A 19157-nucleotide genomic window follows, 5' to 3' on the forward strand; every position below is an offset into this window, starting at 1 on the left:
TTTCACCTCATTTTGAAGGGTCTCCAAAGAAGATCTCACCATCCCAGAAGCTCCACGTAGTAGCCAGGAACAAATTGATAAAATTAATAAAATAAAGGTATCTATATAAGAACATAAGAAGAGCTATGCTAGATCAGTCCAAACCTAGCCCGGTCTTGTTTCCACAATGACCACCTTGATGGTTATAGGCAGCCCACAAGCAGGACATGAGGGTAATGGCACCCTCTCACTCATGTTCCCCAGCAGCTGATATTGAGAGGTGTACTGGAGGCAATATGGAGCCATAATGACTAGTAGCCATTGATAGCCTTATTTTGAGACAGTAGCTAAATCCTGTCGTTTTTTCCTGTATAATATTGCCAGGATTCGATCATTTTTGTCTGTCTCTTCTGCCAAGACGCTTGTTCATGCATTGGTTATTTCTCGGTTGGACTACTGCAACCTTCTTCTCACTGGCCTTCCTTCTTCTCACATCAGTTCGTTGGTTTCTGTTCACCACTCTGCTGCTAAGATCATCTTCTTGGCTCGCCGCTCTGACCATGTTACTCCACTTCTGAAATCTCTTCAATGGCTTCCAATTCACTTCAGAATCCAATATAAACTTCTCCTGTTGACCTACAAAGCTTTTCACGGTCTAGCTCCTTCCTATCTCTCCTCTCTCATCTCACACTATTGCCCCGCTCGTGCTCTTCGCTCCTCTGATGCCATGTTTCTCGCCTGCCCAAGGGTCTCTCCTTCCCTTGCTCGGCTTCGTCCATTTTCTTCGGCTGCCCCTTATGCCTGGAACTCTCTTCCAGAACATTTGAGAACTACAAGTTCAATCGCAGCTTTTAAAGCTCAGCTAAAAACTTTTCTTTTCCCTAAAGCTTTTAAAACTTGATTTTGTTCTGACTTTTATACTGTTAGTTTTACTCTACCCTGTGCCTGTTTGGTGCATTCTCTTCCCCTCCTTATTGTTTTATTATGATTTTATTAGAATGTAAGCCTATGCGGCAGGGTCTTGCTATTTTATTGTTTTACTCTGTACAGCACCATGTACATTGATGGCGCTATATAAATAAATAATAATAATAATAATAATAATAATAATAATAATAATGAATTTGTCTAATCCCCCTTTTAACCTTTTCCAAATTGGCAGCCATCATTACATCTTGTAGTAGTGAATTCCATAGTTTAACTATGTGCTATGTGAAGAGGTTTTCTCCTTTTCTCCTGAAGCTCCCATCAGAATGCCCCTGTTGGTTCTAGTATTATGCATAATTTTATACATCTCTATCACGTCCCTTTGTACTCGCCACTTTTTCCTAAGCGAAAAAGCCCCATAAGCTGCAAGTTCACATAACCATTCTTAAATTAAAATAATAAAGCTGCAATGATAATATACCAGCTACAATGTGTCCATAGTATGTATGATAACTGCATTTCAAGTAGGTCCCCAGAGGGGTCATTTCAGAGCAGGGGTGTCCAACCTCAGGATTGTGGACCAAATGCAACCCACCTGGGATCACAGTCTGGCCTTCCAGAGTTCTCAAATGGCTGCACCTCTTTCCCCCAACTGCTGATGGTTTGGTGGCATCCTCACTTTTGCAGTGTTTTCCCTCTTTCCAAAAGGTTGAAATACTTCTGCTGAGGCTTAGTTACGGGCAGTAAGAATGTTTAGCTGAAAATGTGGGCCCACCCCTTTCCCCTTTTGCCACACCTCCTTTGGCCCCACCCACCACTGGAATTCAGCCCCCAAAGAGCTACTCCAGAATTGATTTTAGCTCTATAATCCTGCTTCACAGGGACCCCCACAAAGGTCTCTTGGCTGTTGCTTCCCAGCTACACTTGTTGCCAGGCTCCTTGTCTAAATATACTTCAGTCTTCATAGCAGCTGCTGAATTAACCACAGGTTTCTATTTTACACATGAATTCATACTATCGCTGCATCACAACATTCTTTGGGGCCTCTTGGTAGGAGTTCCTGTCCTCCCTTCGTGTCTGGATAATTATAGTTGTCAGAGGTAGCGACATCTCCGCGCAAACTCCTTCCTGCCTCGTCGTGCCTTCTTTAGGGGTTTATTTTAATCTTCCTGTTTTGGGGGCTGTTTCCACAGTTGCTAGGGTGCCGCAAGTGTTCAAGGGGGAAGAAGCCGTCTGACTAAGAAATGTCAACTGAGCAGGCCTCTGGATGCCAACTGCTAAGCAAACACCAGCTGCATAGCAGCCAGCTCCTGTCCTCTTGCTTTTAGAGCTCTTCTCGGACAGCGGCGAGCAAATTGAAGGTGGTCCCATGGAATCCTCATGGGCTACCGATCTTGCCCACAGCTTAACTCCTGCTGAAGTCAATAGGATCATTTTTTGTTAACCTGTATGCAGAATGGCAGCCATGATCCATACCACCAGAGAAGTATGTATGAGTTCTTTTTAGCATATAATGACACACTCCTATGGCACCTTTAAAGATTTAATGAGTTTTATTTTTTAATGGCGTGAGCTTAAGGAGCATAGGAATGGGCTTGCCGGTATTACAGTCAACACCTGAGGCTTTCCTCGAAGTGCCGCCTCTAAGGTCATTGAGAGGATGGCAACAAGGGAGAGGGGCTTCTCAATGGTAGCCCCCCGCCCCCAATTCTGGAAAGCTCTCCCCAATGAGGTCTGCATGGTGCCAATATGATCATTTTTTCAGCACCAGATTAAGGCTGTATCTACATGGGGTATTTATCATGCACTCGTGATTGTTCACTCACAGAAGTTCACGGGTCCTTTTCACAACGTCATTAACCTCCGATGCCTCTCCAGTCATTTTCAAGCGGGAATTCTTCTTTTTATAAGTCACAGAAAATGCGGTAATGAATCTAAATTGCGCAATAAAGCATCACCATCTGTTGGTGGTCTAAATGAAATATATGGGAAGGAACTGGCAAAAATAAGGGCGGGGGGAAGCGCGTGTATTCTATCAGTCGTAAAACCGCAAAGGCTCTGGAAGACAAAGACCTGGTAAGGTTGTAGGATTTTTGCTTCATGTAGAGAAATTCTAAGACTTCCCTCTATTCCCAGATATTTGATGGCATACGGTGGGGGTTTTTCGTGTTAGTTATTTTATCAGGTCCTGGTAGTTCATTGTGAATTAGTTTAAACTCTTTCAAACTGTTTTTACACTTTTGTAAATTAAAGGTTTTATATTATTTTTATTAAGTTGTAGTTTAGGGTTTTAATTTTGTGAAGCACCCAGTTAGCTTTGGCTGTTGGGTGGTACAGAAATGGAATAAATGGATGGATGGACCAAAGGCCCATCTTATCTAGCATTTTGTTTCTGACAGTGTTCAGCCCCTATGCCTCTGGGTCTTTTCACAAGCAGGATGTGAAGGCAGCAGCCCTTCCCTATCGTCTTAACCAGCATCTTGTACTCAGGGGGTGTATTGCTTTTGAACATGAGGGCCCTATTTAGCTGCCATGGCTTACAGCTTTGATTTGTAGAACAAGAACAAAAAGTGTATTAAGTGGTCCTCTGAACCCCCCCCCCCCCTCCAGCAATTTTGGACTGGCCTATGGGGGAAGAAAAAGTTTGAGAACATCTGACTTACCAAACAGTACTCTTTTTCAGGCTGTCATGATCAAGCCCCTTAACTCCGAGAAAATCCTTTAAGTTCAATGGGATTACTCTAGCAAAATGAATTAGATAGTTGCTGTTTCAACATTTGGGTTTCTCCCCCCACCCCAGCTAAAAAAATTAATATCTAGAAAGGGTGCTTTGCCTTACCAATTATATATTATTTATTTGGGCAAGCTAATTATAGCTGATCAAGTGACAGAGCAGGAAATCGGCCCTCAGTCAGCATTTTAACCCAATTTTCCCTGGGCTGCGTAATTTATTTGGCGAAGGCTGAATAAGAGACTTGGCGCTCTCTGCGGGGAGCTCTCACCTTCATAGTGGCAAGCTGTGATTAGTCAATCCTTTTCGTCCACCATTATGTAACCTTCTCTCGGGGCCAAAATCCACTTTCTATTTTATTTTACCCAAAGATTAAAATATAGAGGTCGCTCATCACATGGCTGGGTGGGGTGTAGGATACATGTGACAGACATATGAAGCCACCTTGTATCAAGTCAGCCTGATGGGCCGTCTGTAGCCTTCTCCAAAATGGCACCTTCCGGGTGTGTTGTGCTGCAAGTCCCATCCTCTCCAGCCCTCAGGGCCAATGGAAGGTGGGACTGTTTGCATCATTCTCCAAGGGCAAAATGCAACATAAATCTTACTTAGAGTAGACCTACAGAAATAAATGGAACTTATAGTTAGTTAGTCAGGACTAATTTAAGCCCCATTTATTTCAATGGCTTTACTCTAAGTAGGACTTATGATGGATTTTGCCCCAAGGCTTCAGGCAGAAGTCTTTCTTAGCTCTGTTAGGGTTTAAGCTTTAACTTAAAATGGCAGAGTTTTAACCTGGAACCATTTGCAGGCCAAACATGTAGATCTCAGTTCTAGAGATATGGCTGGTGTCCTTTTCATTCAGATCCCTGATTCCATGTTTTTTTAAAGGGAAGATGTGTGTAATTTCACACCTTCATGCTTGATGAGAGTCTCAATGAAATATGGATATGGATGTCGGAGAAATCCTTTTGGGGTGTAGAGTTTGACGGGTTTTCCTTGGCCTAATCTACACCAAGCAGGATATTGCAGTATGAAAGTGGTATATAAAAGGCAGGAGCCACACCAAGCAGGATATAGCACTGTGAAAATGGTATGAAAGTGATATATGGTATATGTCAATGGGTCCCAACAGTTGTTAGTCCACTTCAATACTGCTATAAAGCAGTAGTGTGGCTCCTGCCTTTTATATCCTGCTTGGTGTAGATGAGGCCCTTGTCTTGGCTCCCACTTAGTTTTTATTCCCACTATGGTGCCTGACTTGATCTGCAGTGAGTTGGGCCAGTTTGCAGATTTACCAGGAATTTTGTGCATTTGGGGGTTGGGGAGGTAAGACTGAGCACCAACCCCGTGAGCACATTTCTGAGCAATTTGTGCAAATTACAGGAGCATTTGCACAACTTGGTCCATAATTTGTACAAATTTCTCTGAAATTAGCCCAATTTGCAGAACATCCCCCCACCCTCCCCCACACACAAAGGTTGAAAAAGGTTCTCGGAGTTTAGGGAACAGCCTGAAGACTCATAGACACAAGGCGAGTTCTGCACGCCATCGAGCCAAAAAAGAAATGGAATTCCCAGTGATGGACATATTTTGTATCTGTCAAGTTCGCTGCTTTCGCTCCCTCCCTGCTAATCTTCCTGCAACCTGTACATACCGGTTGCGGTAGTATATGGAATTTTTTCACCCCAGTGGAAACTAATAGAAAAAATATGAACAATTGAATAATGAATGGATATTTTTTTAAAAAAGAAATCAGAATTCCTGTGTGTTTGAATGAATATCCATTCATTTTTATAGCTAAAATGAAAGGAATGAATTGGGGCTCATTCATTTCATTTTTCATTTGATATTAAAATGACTGCAGAGCCCTTGAGCATCTTGGCCATCAGTAGCTGACTTAGAGGATTCGTTCTGAAAGTGAGGTTATGCAAGCTTGTAACTGTTGGCAACAGTTATGCTGAAACCAAGGCTGATCTTTCTGTGTAGGGTGACTATATGAAAAGGAGGACAGGGGTCCTGTACCTTTAACATTGAAAGCCCTAAACGGCTTGGGGCCAGGCTATCTGAAAGAACGCCTCCTCCCATATTTACCTGCCCGGACCCTAAGGTCATCCTCAGGGGTCCTTCTCCGTGAGCCCCTGCTCTCTGTGAACTGCCCAGAGAGTTCCGGCTATTGGGCGGTATAGAAATGAAAATAAATAAAATAAAATAAAATAAATAAATAAAGGAAGTGAGGCTGGTGGCTACCAGGAGGAGGGCCTTCTCTGCTGTGGCACCCTGGCTGTGGAATGAGCTCCCTAGAGAGGTTTGCCTGGCACCTACACTATACTCTTTTAGATACCAGGTGAAGACCTTTTTATTTTCTCAGCAGTTTGACAGTCTATTAACTTAATTTTAACTTTGCTGTTTTAAATTTGTATTTTAAATCTGCATTAGATTCTGCATTGCTGCTCGATTTTATCCTGGTTATGTTTTTATATTGTATTTTATATTATGCTTTTATACTGTTTGTTTTATATTTTGAATGGTTTCCATGGTTTTATTTTTTGTAAACCACCCAGAGAGCTTCGGCTATTTGGCAGTATAAAAATGCAAGAAATAAATAAATAAATAAATGTTACAGAGAACGGGAATTTCAGCCGGTGTACTTTGTATGCCTGCAGCACCTGCTGAAATTCCCGTTGTATCACAACAGTTAAAGCTGCAGGAGCTGTACTAGAGTGACCAGATACAAAAGAGGACAGAGCTGTCCTCCTTTCCATATGGTCACCCTATTTCTGGGGCTTGTCCATGATGGAAGGAGGCTCTTCAGAATGGCAACCAGAGTTGTTTGAGGTTTGGAGCCTAGAATCAAGGAAGGCAGGAGATAGGAATGTGGGGTAGTACCCAATGTTCGCCTTATGTAGCATGGACCCATTGAAATGAATGAGGCAAAAGTTAGGCAGGACTGACTTCAATCCCGCTCATTTTAATCGGTCTACTCTAAATAGGACGAACTTTGGATGCTCTCCCTGGAAGGTCTCTTGTGGATGAATTGACTGGGAGTTGTTGGCTTCTGTGTACATGTTGCATAGGAGCATTGGAAGCTGCCTTATACCGAGCCAGACGATGGATCCATCTAGCCCAGCAGTATTGTCAATGGCTCTCTTGGTTCGAGGCAGGATTCTTTCCTAGCCCAACCTGGAGATGCCAGGGATTGCACCTGGGACCTTCTGCACTCAAATCCTGTGCTCTTCCACTGAGCTACAGGCCCTCCCCTGTTCTGGTTTGACTCCCTGATTTCACAGTTATGAAATGAGACAGTGTTCTTCTGTTTTTATACTTGAGAACTGGAAGTAAAAACAGCCTGCGGCCGCAGCTGCTGCTTGGGAAATGTCACTTCACCAAATCGATTCTCTTCACGTCTGATACTAAGTGAAGTTTTGAAAAATGCTTGTGCTTGGTGAGCGCATGAGCCAAGCGCATTTCTGCTTAGATTGGGTTTGTTCAGAAGTAACGTGGAAAACGTGGTTGTTTGGCTGGCAATTTGGTGGCCCAGGCGTTTGCTGGAGGCTCTGGTTTGGGGAAATCCTTTCCTGGTCTCTCTCCTCAGTGGCGGAAACAAATAAGGTCAACAGTTCATCCTCACTTGTAAACCTCCCAACACTGACCTTTGTGGTGGAAACCAAGAAGTGGGTAACCGGGGTTGATTCCAATGTTAGTCCTACTTAGGTTAGACCCATTGAAATGAATGGGACTTAAGTTAGACTAACTTTGAATACAACTTCTGGTGCCCTTAAACATTGCCAACAACATTTAGTATCCAGAGAAGCACTTGTGGGGAGGTAGGAGGGCAGCAGTATGCTGGCATTTAATCTCTGTGGGCACGAATCGAGAAATATGGGGAAGGGATAGAATTCTAGAGCAGCCTTCCTCAATCTGGTGCACTCCAGATGCTCCCAACATTCTTGACTATTGGTCATGCTGGCAAGGGCTGATGGGAATGGGCCCAAAACATCTGGAGGGCATCTGGTTGCAGAAGGCTGCTCTACTGCATGCTCACACACTTAGGATAGGATCCAACAGTGACCTACCAATGGTGGCAAGTATCACAGTGACTGGTATGCACACGGCCCCTACCACTGGTTCTTGGTCATGTGTAGTACCTACCACTGGCAGCAGTGATGTAGTGCTTCTGGGGGCAAGCCCCCAATTGACCGGAGATGCAAATTTCTGGAAAGGATGGGTTTCTCCTTCCAGAAACCTCTGCTCATTCACTGTCCAGCACCTATGCAGTTAATGATGTTCAGTTCTACTCACGGGACTCCACCCCCAACTAATGTGGTTGCAAGTTGTCAGGATCAGGATTGTTCTCCCTAGTATAGGGGAAGGCTTTTGGGGGCTGAATCAATCTCAGAATCTGAAAAAGAAGGAGGAGGACGAGGACGAGGACGAGGACCACAAGTATTTCTGCCAGCACAGGAAGCAGGGGAGGATATTCTCCAAGACTCTTCAGGAGTCAAAGATGAATCTTCTCAAGAGCTTATTGAACAGAATGCCGAAGGCTCAGAGACCATTCTCTCTCCACCCCGAGAACTCAGCCTCTGATAGAGGGGGAGGGGACATCGGAGTTGACAGAACTCAGATTCCACTGCAGCATCAAGTGGGCGGGGTTAAGAGGAGGTGGGAGGTGGTCCCTTATGGTAACCACTTGCCAGAGGCTTCTCCAAAAAGACCCTTCTTGAGGTAAAGTGCCTGTTGGACTGTGGGAAACTGTCCAGTTGAAAGACAACTGCCTAGCTTTGTTAGGCTAATTAAGCTTAGAGGATAGCTCCTAGGATTAACGCTCCCATCAGTTGTGGAGAGATGTTTATTTGTTGAATCAAGCTTTGTGGATTACACGGCGGACCTCTATATTATCTCGCCTCTCTGTGGGAGGACTTGGAATCATAACATAGGTGCCGTTTGCCCCATGAAAGTGCTTTACTGGCTACCAGTTGTCCTCGGAGGAGCAAACCTGATTTCATGAAAATCTGGATTTAAACGGAATCGCTTCAGCTAGTGACTCCTGGTAGATGCTCTCAAATTAGGGGTTTAGCATTCTCCACCTCTGGGTCTTCAGGTAAAGCACTTATATTTTTGGTGCCAATAGGAGAAACCCCCCCCCCCAATACTAATTGTTATGTGAGTGGAAAAGCAATTTCATCTGGAGTGTAGATGAAACACTACACTGTAGATGGGGGACAGGGTTAGACTTCCCCTCTCTGCATGCGGCATCCAAATGAAAATTGCCCTCTCTAGAATTTAGTACCATTTCTTTAGGGTAGAATCTGATTAAAGTCCTACTTAGATCACTTTAGATTTTTATTATGCGGTCACAGACCCAATAAAAGCAATACCTACTTAGAGTATACCCATTGAAATGAATTGGGACTTAAGTAAGTCATAACTAATTTAAGTATTCATTTCAATGAGTTTACTTTAAGTAGGACTTTAGTCGGATTCTACCCTTAGAAACCCCAGGTATGGTTGCTAATCATGCAAAGAAGGGAACATCTAGTCTGGTCCTCAGCTGCAGACTATTCCTGGAGCTGCTTTTGTGCACCTTATGTACACTGACTTCATTTATCATTTAAATGGAAAGTTATATAGTCCAGCATAGCCCACCACTGCTGCTAGAGACATGCAGACCTCAGGAGCGTTTGCCATTCTAAGGACTGCCCTGATTTAGATCATACAGCTAATGCCTGGAGGGCAGTGACGCATTAGTAACGGCAATGCATCATTCACCAAACAGAGCAGAAGCAAGAGGGCAGATTAAACTTGAGCATGTTGTTGGTCGAGGCTTGCTTCTGAGGATGCTTGTGCTTTGATTTTGAACTTTAACCTTTTCTTTCCTCTCTCCTTCTTGGTTCTAGGCCGGCTGTGCTGGACAAGAAAGTGGCCGACCTCTCGACACTGAACGAAGTGGGTTACCAGCTGCGCATCTGAGAAAAACAGAAGCTAAGCAAGATGGTTTCTGGGGTGCTTCTTACCGCACTTTACCCTGTGATCTGTGGACGAAGGGCGGGCGGGGAGGGGGGCGAAGAAGGGGGCTGCGATTATTTATTATGGACATAAGGATTTTATTTAAGGTTTTGCCTAGGTCCTAGGAATCCTAGAAGTGACAGTGGTGGTATTTTTATTTTTTATTTTTCAATTCATGAAGTGGAATCAAGGAAAAGGGAAATTAAAAAGCCGTCTTTGCTTATGGTAATGGTGTTACTCTCCGTCCAGTTTGAAAGGGGAGGTGATGTTGGTGTGTGACTTGGTTTTCATTTGAATTGGAATCATTGTTGCTGTCGTGGCTATTTTGCATTGGCTTGGAGCATTGTGTGACGTCTGTAGGGTTTAGGAGTGGCAATGATGGAAGCGTATTCCTCCGTGGTGTTCAAAAGTGCTGAGGTGCGGTAGGTTGCAAGTCATGGAAGGGCACAATCCGGCAGGGAATTCCCTTGCTCGGGCCCCATTGAAAAGAATCAAATGGATGCAAACCTGGTTCATTTCAGTGGAGCTCGATGTAAGAGAAATTGCCAGCCAATCGTGTCTCAGGTCCAGTGTTTAATACATGACATTCAGCAATAAAAACAGCAGCCCAGAAGTTACGTGAGTGGGGTTTCCCCCCTTCAGAATATCAATATTACCTCAAGAATCTTTTCAATACATATGCAAAAACTGACTGTGTTTTAATTTTGTAATGGATTTGTACTGTGTTCCCAGCTTTTCTGGTAGCTGAGTATTTACTGCACCCTTCCTGATCCCACCCGTTGCGCCTTATTCCTCCTATGTGCATGTATATGACGAAAGAATTAAAAGGATCATGGTATGCAAGTGTCTTCTTAAAAGCGCTGATGTCTTATTCCATTAGGGATACAGCAGACTGTTGAGGTTAATTGTTCACTGAAAATAGGATCTAAAATGATGATCTAAAAACAAAAAACAAAACCCGAACAGGCCAGTTTTTAAAACATTTTGTCACAGGCTTTTAGCCTTCACAGGATACAGTTTTTAAGCACAAGTGGAATGATCCAGCGCTTCCGGTGTAGATCCGTGAGCTCTTCTGGAGCTTTGAACATTCAAATGCTACCCCATTCTCTTCTGTGCATTGGAGAGTGCTCTGGGCGTGCCATGGGAGTTCTCCGTTACACTGGTGGAGCTTTCCCCAGAGTAGAAAAGAACAGGACTCTGCACTCCCGGTGCACCCAGAGCCCAGCGGAATTTTGGATCATGCTGAAGAACTAGAGATCATTGTTTTGTACAGACGAGCTTTGTCGTAAGAGTCCTAATTGTATGTTTTCAACATTTAAAAATGATGCCAGAATCTATGGGCTTCCCTTGAGAATGTACTCTTCTTTCTCTGTAAATTTTCTTTTTGAATTATCGTCTTCAGAAAGGTTGACACTCCAACATGCTGATGTCTTGTCATCTTATGTTAAGATCAGACATCCTGCCTGACGTTAACGGCCAATGCATTTGGAGAAAACAACCATCTGTATGGATCACGTTCAAATAAAAATGAATGAAGGAATAAGTCCATGGCCAAGGAAATGTGTTTTTGTATGCGGAAATGGCATCTAGCTTTTGGACAAGGGGAATGTTTGAAACAACAACAATCCTGTGAGCTTGCTCATTGGTATTTGAGGAAGACTAGATTGTTTGATAACTCTATGGCCTGACATGAATATGTCACTATTAATCTTTTAAACATGGTTAAGGGATGGTTAAAGGATCCCTTACATCAGGTAGGGAGCCTTTTTTCTGCCAAGATCTGCATTCCCTTGAGTATAATCTGTCAGGATCCACAGGCTAGCGGTGGATATGAACCCAAAGGTGGCAGGAACACCCCCTTTTCTCTATCTCAGTAACAATTTCCAGAGAGTAGCCATAATCGTTTGCAGCAAGAACAAGTTCTGTAGCACCTTAAAAATAAACCACTTGATTCTGGTGTAAACTTTTGCAGACTACAACCCACTTCATCAAATGCATGGAGTATTACGGAGAGTTTCAGGTTTTTATTTCTGCATTTGTTTTCCTTCTGACCTCAGTGTTTACAATATTCCCATCCCGCATCATATGTACTGCATAAAAACCTGAAATTCTCCATAATACTTTGTGCATTTGATGAAGTGGGCTATAATCCACAATAGTTTATGCCAGAATATATTTGTTTGTCTTCAAGGTGCCACAGGACTCTTTGTTGTCCTCTCTGTCTTTGACATTCTTTTCTCTCTCTTCCTCTCTGTCCAGCAGGCTGCAGATGGCTTTTGCCAGAGGTCTGAACTGATTGCTTGCGGAGGGTCTTTGAAATTAGCCAAGAGATGCATGAAATTAAGTTTAGGGTAGGGTGTGGTTGTCAGGCTGCAACTTGACAACTCCTGCTATGCACCAGTTCCCTGGATAGGAGTAAGTCCTATTGAACTCAACGGGGCTGACTCCTGAGCAGACATGTTTCAGATTGCACGGTTGTGGAACCACATACAAGTGCGCATTGGATTACAGGAACAAGCAACATACGGCCTGAGGGGAACATGTATTCCTCTGGCCTTAAGTCACCGCCCCCCCACTCCTGTTACAGCAACAGCAAAATAATAAGTGTTTTGGCAGCAAACCATAAGGGTTTGCTTTAAAAACTTGGTTTAAAGCAAATGTTGACCTTTTTAGGCCACCGTTGTGGTTTGTTGCTGAAATTCAGTGGCATGCTGCTGTCGCTGAAATTTGATGCACCCCCCAGGAGGTTGAGGGAGTTGGAATTGACCCCCAGCACCCTGGAAGTTCCCCACTCTTGGATTACACCGTAAGAGCAGGCCGGATTGTGGCACAGTCGAACCCCTCAATTTCCACCTCCACCTTTCCAGCAAAAGACACAGCTTTGTGTTACATGTGTCTTGATGCCACCTATGGCTAATGCAATATCGTGGTCTCCCAATTGTAGGCTCTCTCAAAATCATGTCCTCCCTTCCCAAATGGAAAGGAGGACAGGGGTCCTGTATCTTTAACAGTTGTATAGAAAAGGGAATTTCCACAGGTGTCATTTGTCTGCATACAGCACTTGGTGAAATCCCCTCTTCATCACAACATTTAAAGCTGCAGGAGCCCTGCCCTCTTGACCAGATACAAAAGAGGGCAGGGCTCCTGCAGCCTTAACTATTGTGATAAAGAGGGGATTTCACCAGGTGCTGCATGCATACAAATGACGCCTGCTGAAAGTCCCTTTTTAACACAACTGTTAAAGATACAGGAGCCCTGTCCTCCTTTCCACATGGCCACCCTATCCAACTGACTTCAGACCATAGTTTCAATTCCAGATTTACAAGTGAACCATGGTTCGTGTCAGTGTACATGAAATGTGAAACCAAGGTTAGCACTGAGAATGGAAAGGAAGTGGGACAGCTGATCTGACGACCAAATTGGGGTGGGGTGGGGGAGCATGCAGTCTTCTCCTAACTTCTTAACTATGGTTAAGTGATCGGCGGCATTACATCTGCACCAGATCTATGTGATGATGGCAGGACCTCCTTTTCATGATAATGGCCAGGTGTGGTGCAGCGTGCTTAGTGCAGTGTGTACCATGTTAAGGGCGGGTAGGAGGAAGGAAAGGCTCCGGTACGCTTCCTGCAGAGCAGAAGAGAGGGGAAGGATCATCCCTTGTGGCTGCCTGGTTGTGTTCCCAGTAAGGCCACCTCTTTGCTGAAAACACCTAAATAACTGATTTCAAAACAACTACTCAGCATTGATTGTACTGTATTGTTATTTTTTTACAAAATGGGCAAATGGGCTCTGTGCCACAAAACCTCTGCATTTGACTTCCCTATTCTTTTTCTAAAGTATTATAATATAACATATGTCTTTAATATATTTGAAGTATTTGGGGCACAATCCATCATGAACTTCGCTTGCCCTTATCGTCTTGAGATTAGCTGGAGTGGTGCAGAAAAAATGTAACTCGGGATTTTGCCCTTCGTTCTAAATCCCTTCCGTAGTCTACAGCTTTTCTAAAATGGGCCCGCGTTCTTTTATAGCCAGGCATTATGTCGTTCTCCGTACGTACAGGTGAATCCTATTCGATTGCAACGTTTACCTACAATTTTTTAAATCTTAAAAACTGTGATCTTAATGACTAGGTTTCAATTGCCATCGCTTGGTCAAATGTTGTTTTGTTCTGGATAAGAAACGTGCATGGTGTTTTGCTTTTTTTATTTTTGCTTTTCTCATTTGTATGTTCAGTGCAGCATGGAACTTTAATAAAATGACTTCGAAGTCTTTTTTTTTTTAAAAAATAGCTACTTGTGTGCTTTCTTTTTCTTCTAAAACCGCCCTTGTTTAAACCGTGGAAAGCTAAATGGTCCTAATCCAACTAGTTCGTGTGCAGCACGTGCAGAGCCTACAACTATGCTTTTCCTTTATAGTATTCTCTGCTTATATTTGTCAGTCCACTTCTGCCAGGACTCAAATAACTAGGCATTAAGCAGAGGAAGCTATTCCAATTGTCCTTCTGAAGTATTTGATTTGAAAAGGCACCACTGTCTTTCAAGCTCAGGTCAAGAACAGTGCAATAGGAATTCATTTTCCTTTTGCAGACAAGTCACGCTAAGCAGATTTTCAGCCAATTCAATTTATAGGCTTGGGATAGACACTAGCCATTTTTCAAAGATGCTAAAATCCTCCTCCTCCTCCTTTTTGCAAACAACAGGACTGTTTCTCCATGAGCAAAAGAATGAAAATCCAAATTCTGCAACAAGGTAACCCATATTCTTTACCAAGCACACACTCAACTTCCAGGTTCTGTGACCTGCAAAAGCAGTGCATACATCACTTTTCTTTCTTTTTTTCATAATGTTGCGGTTTTGTGCTGCTTTGCATAACTGAGTCAAGGGAAAAGGCAAAGAACTATACAGACCACACTTCTCCAGAACCTTTTTTACTTCTGAGATTTCCGATGGTCTTGTTCCCACATGCTGTGAAATATCTCTTCTCAATCGCAAGTGCTGGAAACTCATTTTGAAAACAAACAAGCTCCAAAGCAAAGATTCTTAGGGGATGTCTGCATCTAATTCCACATTTTGTGCTTCTTCTATGGCTGTGAGGAATGATGTCATATACAAAATCCCCCATCACCTCATGCCAAAGTCATCATGGACTTTGGATAAAGTGGATCAACAGGAGGTGTCAGACTAAGTTTCAAACAGTTCAGTCCTATATGTGTCTACTCAGAAGTCAGACCCATTGAGTTCAGTGGGGCTAACTCCCAGTAAGTGTGTGTAAGAGCTGTTACCTTAAACTTGAAAACAGCAAATTGTACGTCCCACCCATCCCAACTCCAGGATGCTTCTGTCCTTTAAAGTCCTGCTTTCCTGAGAAAGGAAGTAAAGATCGTGTTGCTTCTTGTTACAAGCAACGCTTTGTTTACAAATTAAAAAATCCTTTACTGTGCCAGGCCCAAGTAACCTAAATTCTGCACCAATCAAAACAGAATTCTGCAAACTGCGTAGATTATGTAAATATGCTTATTTTGCAGAACGTCTTCTGTTTCTGCTACACAGAACATTCGAGCCCTATCTACTGAACACTGCTACTCCTGTCAGCCCCTCTCCTGAGATTTCACTAGGCATTTTCAAGCCCACCTTCACAGTAAGAGGGCTGGCGCCCAGGGTCTGGGCATGGTTGGGCATCTGCCAAGAGGCATTGGGGAAAGGCGCCATCAGGCAAAACGCCTTCAATAAGCTGGCACCTGGAGGACTGCTTTTCTGGCTGCCAGCTCAGTTTGGTGGCTTTACGTGCCCTGCTCCCTCTAGCCAATTGGAGAGGGCGTGAAGCAGGGTTCCAGTGCTAGAAGGCCTATGCTCAGCAGAGCTGTTTCGCGGTGGGTATGTCTTGAGGATCCTCCTCCTGTTGTGCCCACCCAGAACTGAATGACGTCGGTGTGTATGGCCACGACCCCTGATATCATTTAGCCCATAGAGGATGAGATGGGCAGTCATCTGGCCCCTTACTCCCTTTTGGTTGCCCTCCCCTGGTCTACATTGACTGGGTTCAGACACGACTCTCTTTGAGCCCTACCTGGAGATGGAATGGTTTGAAGCTGGCACCTCTTTCCACAGGCAAAGCATGCGCTTGGCCCGTGCTGCAGGCCTTTCCGCATGGACTGCTCCTATGATCACTTTAGAAATCAGAGGTGCAAATGCAAAAGTTCAAATAGGAAGCCAGGCTTCTAAAGTTCAGCATGAGGAGAGGGTTTGGGCCACAATTCACACTGAAACAAACGGACGGCAAAGGAGAGCGTTAGTCCATCTCATATGGGGTTTGCGCAGGAAAACTGCAGGCCCTTTGTCGGTAAGCAACACAGTCCCAAGTGTCTGGCATGTATCATGTGTTTCATATCAAGCCATTAGCAGGAGGATTGTTTTTAGCTGCGCTGCGGAGAGCTGAAATATAATTATTGGATGATTAAACTAACAAACTGTGTTTCCATCTGTTTAGTCAAACCTATGGGGAAAATCAGTCTGGCTCTCCCTTTTTTTGTAGTAGCAACCTGCAAGTACAAAGGTTATTTCAGGTGTCTCCTTCTCCATTTGTGCTCAAATACAGTTAATTAGCTCTCTTTCCAAAAGAAAATCTTTGAATGTCAGCAAAGCCTGCAGGACTCTTGTAGAACATTAGCACTGAACGATGCCTTCCAAGAGCCAGAGTCACTAGAGAACACTGCAGGGTTCGTCTTCTTACTAAAGGACTTGACCGTGCCCCTCACCCCCCTGGCAGAAGCTCTGTGTCTTCAATGACTGCATCAGGCCAGGCTAAGACACAGCCCCGCGCCTGTGGCAAACAAAAATCACATCCAGGCCACCAGGCCAGGCAGAGCAAGTATTGTAAACAGATATTTCATTTGGTTTCCTCACCCCTTTTTCTAGGCTATCAATGGGCCATAAAATGGCTAACAAAAGTTATAAGTTGGCGGTGAAACAGTAGAAGTGGACTCAGACCTATTTGCAAAACAAACAATCATTAGGTTTGCCCTTCGGGACCATGGCAGCTCTTTGCTAGGGGAAGGGCTCCATCACGCCAGAGTGAGTTTTATCGTACTCTCGTCATGCCTGGTTTGCAGTTTTGCAGCACGGCACTCAGATGACATGCCTGTCCTACAGACACCCCACCTCTTCCCCTCACTTTTTTGTGTTTTCCTAGAGCAGGGAAAGTCTGGGTTATTTTCCCCAAACAGAATTAAAGCACTCTTCAGTCCTTGGGTAGTGCTGTCCTCTTGCTATTTCTGTTGTTGGGGTCGTGTGCTTTAAAAGGAGAGCTTGCTGATGAAAGGAGAGGGCAGGGCGGTTCTCTTCCTCCAGCACTGTGTCGAACCAATGGATTTCTGCTGAGTTGGTTGAACAGACTTTTACTGCTCCAACCCCACTCTCATTGCCCGCAGAAATGAAGCCCAGCCGATGAAACATTAAATCGCTAAACAACAAAGCCAGAGCAAGGCAGGGAGGAGCCCACACCCATCACAATGTTACAACCCATGAACTGGAGGCAGAAGGGGGCAGGGTGGGGTGGAGTGGATGAGCAAACAAGCGAAAGGGAGGTTTCATTGGTATAGCGCGATATCACAAACCCATGTGAAAGGGGCCATTAGCTTGGTGCGCTAATGAAATGGAGCTAGAAATTGCAGAGGCAAACCAGAGGAAAAAAAGGTGTGATGGAGCCCGAAGCTCCACCGTTTCAGTTTCTGCCTCTAAGGTGTAGAACTTTCCTCCACGGCAAACTATACGTTCCACAAGAGATCTGTGACAATAATTCTCATCATTTTTTCTTTTACTTGAATGCAGTTCTCCCTCTCTGTGAATTTGTTTGGGCGGTGGTGAGGAAAGAATGAAGTATTTGACTCTTTTTGCCCTGGACATTTTCCTTAGCAAAATTGATTCCCGCAGCTCATGTTAGCTCCATGGATGTGTGTGAAAGAAACAGTCACAGAATCTTATGCGTGCCTTGTAAATAAGCCCACAGAAGTTACTAAAACGCCAAAGGCAAATGGGTTGAATGAAGGATGTTGTTTATTATAAAATCCAATGTGTTTCACACCCTTCGGTCCTTCCTTGGGGTGGTTAGACAAAATGCCAGATGTCACTTCTATTGCATGCCTGCGTAGGAGACTGAGGGTCATGAAATAGAAGTGATATCTTGCATTTTGTCTAATCACCCTGAGGAAGGACCCAAAGGTCTGAAATGCGTCAGATTTTTTAAAAAAGCAACTTCCTTTGTTCCACCCCTTTGCCTATGACACCACTGTTGGGGTTTCCTTTTTTTCTTTTCTTTCTTGGTAGGTTTTTAAAAAATATTTTCTAGCTGTTGAGGACGGCAGAGGAGGGAGGCATGGATTACAGGGATTCCATCCTAGAGCAGCCCACTTGGTTTTTATACAGGGCATGAAGGAGGGACGGAGAAATCCATCTTTCCAGCCCACTGCACTCACCTACATGGAATTCCATAAACTCACCTGCATGCTATTCCTGATCACTGATGGCGACTCACTTACATACAAGGCTGCTCAACAACAAGGTTAGCTCAAGTAGCCAGACATTTGGGGGAACACAATGAAAGCAAACTGGAATGGAAATTCTTATCAGAACAGGACCAGGGCCGATGATAGGTTCAGATGTGTCAGAAACCTAAGCTCAAATCCCTCCACAGCCCTGAAGCCAAGAGAATTGTTCCTGGGAAATAAAGGTCTTCTCTTAGCTTTACCCACTGAGAAGAAGATATGAAGTAAAGATATGTTGCAACCCATCCACTTGGAAGAATACAGGAGTAGATCCACATGGCTCAGGGGTCTTCAAAGCAGTGCCTGAGAGGGCCACTGTGCCCGCAAGTCCAAGCTGAGGCCGCCATCATGCCATCTTTCTCTCCTCTGGAAGTGAACGGAGCAATTCTTCCATTCTTTTATAGGGGAAAATAGTCCTCCTTGTTGATAACTGCCTGCAAAGGGGGGGGGGGGCGATGACACAAATCCATCTCCCAAGGACCTTGTTGCCACAAGGGTTTTTGGCACATGTGTTTCACTTCCCTTCAGCCAAATTTGTGTGTGTGTGTCGGGGGGGCTTTTTCCCTCCCTATGTAAGTCCATAGGGAAAAAGTCTCTCCCTGCTGATTTTTTCCCCTTTTGTAAGTGGGGAATCTCACTTTTTTATTATTACAGCCATTTAGACCCATTCAGGTAAACCTGCCGAAAATTGGCTAAAGGAAGGCAAAGCCAAACCCTCAAGACAACAGGGTCCTAGGTGGGAGATGGATTTCACCCACACACCCCAGCCATTTTTCAGAGAGGGGGAGAGGTTTACTCACCCAATGCAAATGAATGGAGAAATTACACCATTCACTTGCATGGGGAGGGGGAGGGGGAGTGAGGGCGAGGGAAAGCAAGCAAGCCATTCTGAGCCCAATACAATCCTTGCCAAAAATATTCTCTCTACACAGGATTGAGAAACTGTATTATGCTAAAAAGCCACCATAAATG

The 19157-nt window shown here is 44.2% G+C and overlaps 1 protein-coding gene across 1 annotated transcript in view; it reads left to right on the forward strand.

Moving 5' to 3' along the window:
* VASH2 (vasohibin 2) overlaps positions 1 to 10849 on the forward strand; it is a 42853-nt gene extending 32004 nt beyond the window's left edge. The window contains exon 7 of the mRNA XM_063125574.1: positions 9535 to 10849. Within this exon, the coding sequence (XP_062981644.1) occupies positions 9535 to 9607 (73 nt within the window). The 3' untranslated portion in view covers positions 9608 to 10849. The remainder of the gene's footprint in view (positions 1 to 9534) is intronic.
* Positions 10850 to 19157: the final 8308 nt, after the last annotated feature.

Source organism: Elgaria multicarinata, chromosome 4 (assembly GCF_023053635.1).
Source record: "Elgaria multicarinata webbii isolate HBS135686 ecotype San Diego chromosome 4, rElgMul1.1.pri, whole genome shotgun sequence".
Taxonomy (NCBI): domain Eukaryota; kingdom Metazoa; phylum Chordata; class Lepidosauria; order Squamata; family Anguidae; genus Elgaria; species Elgaria multicarinata.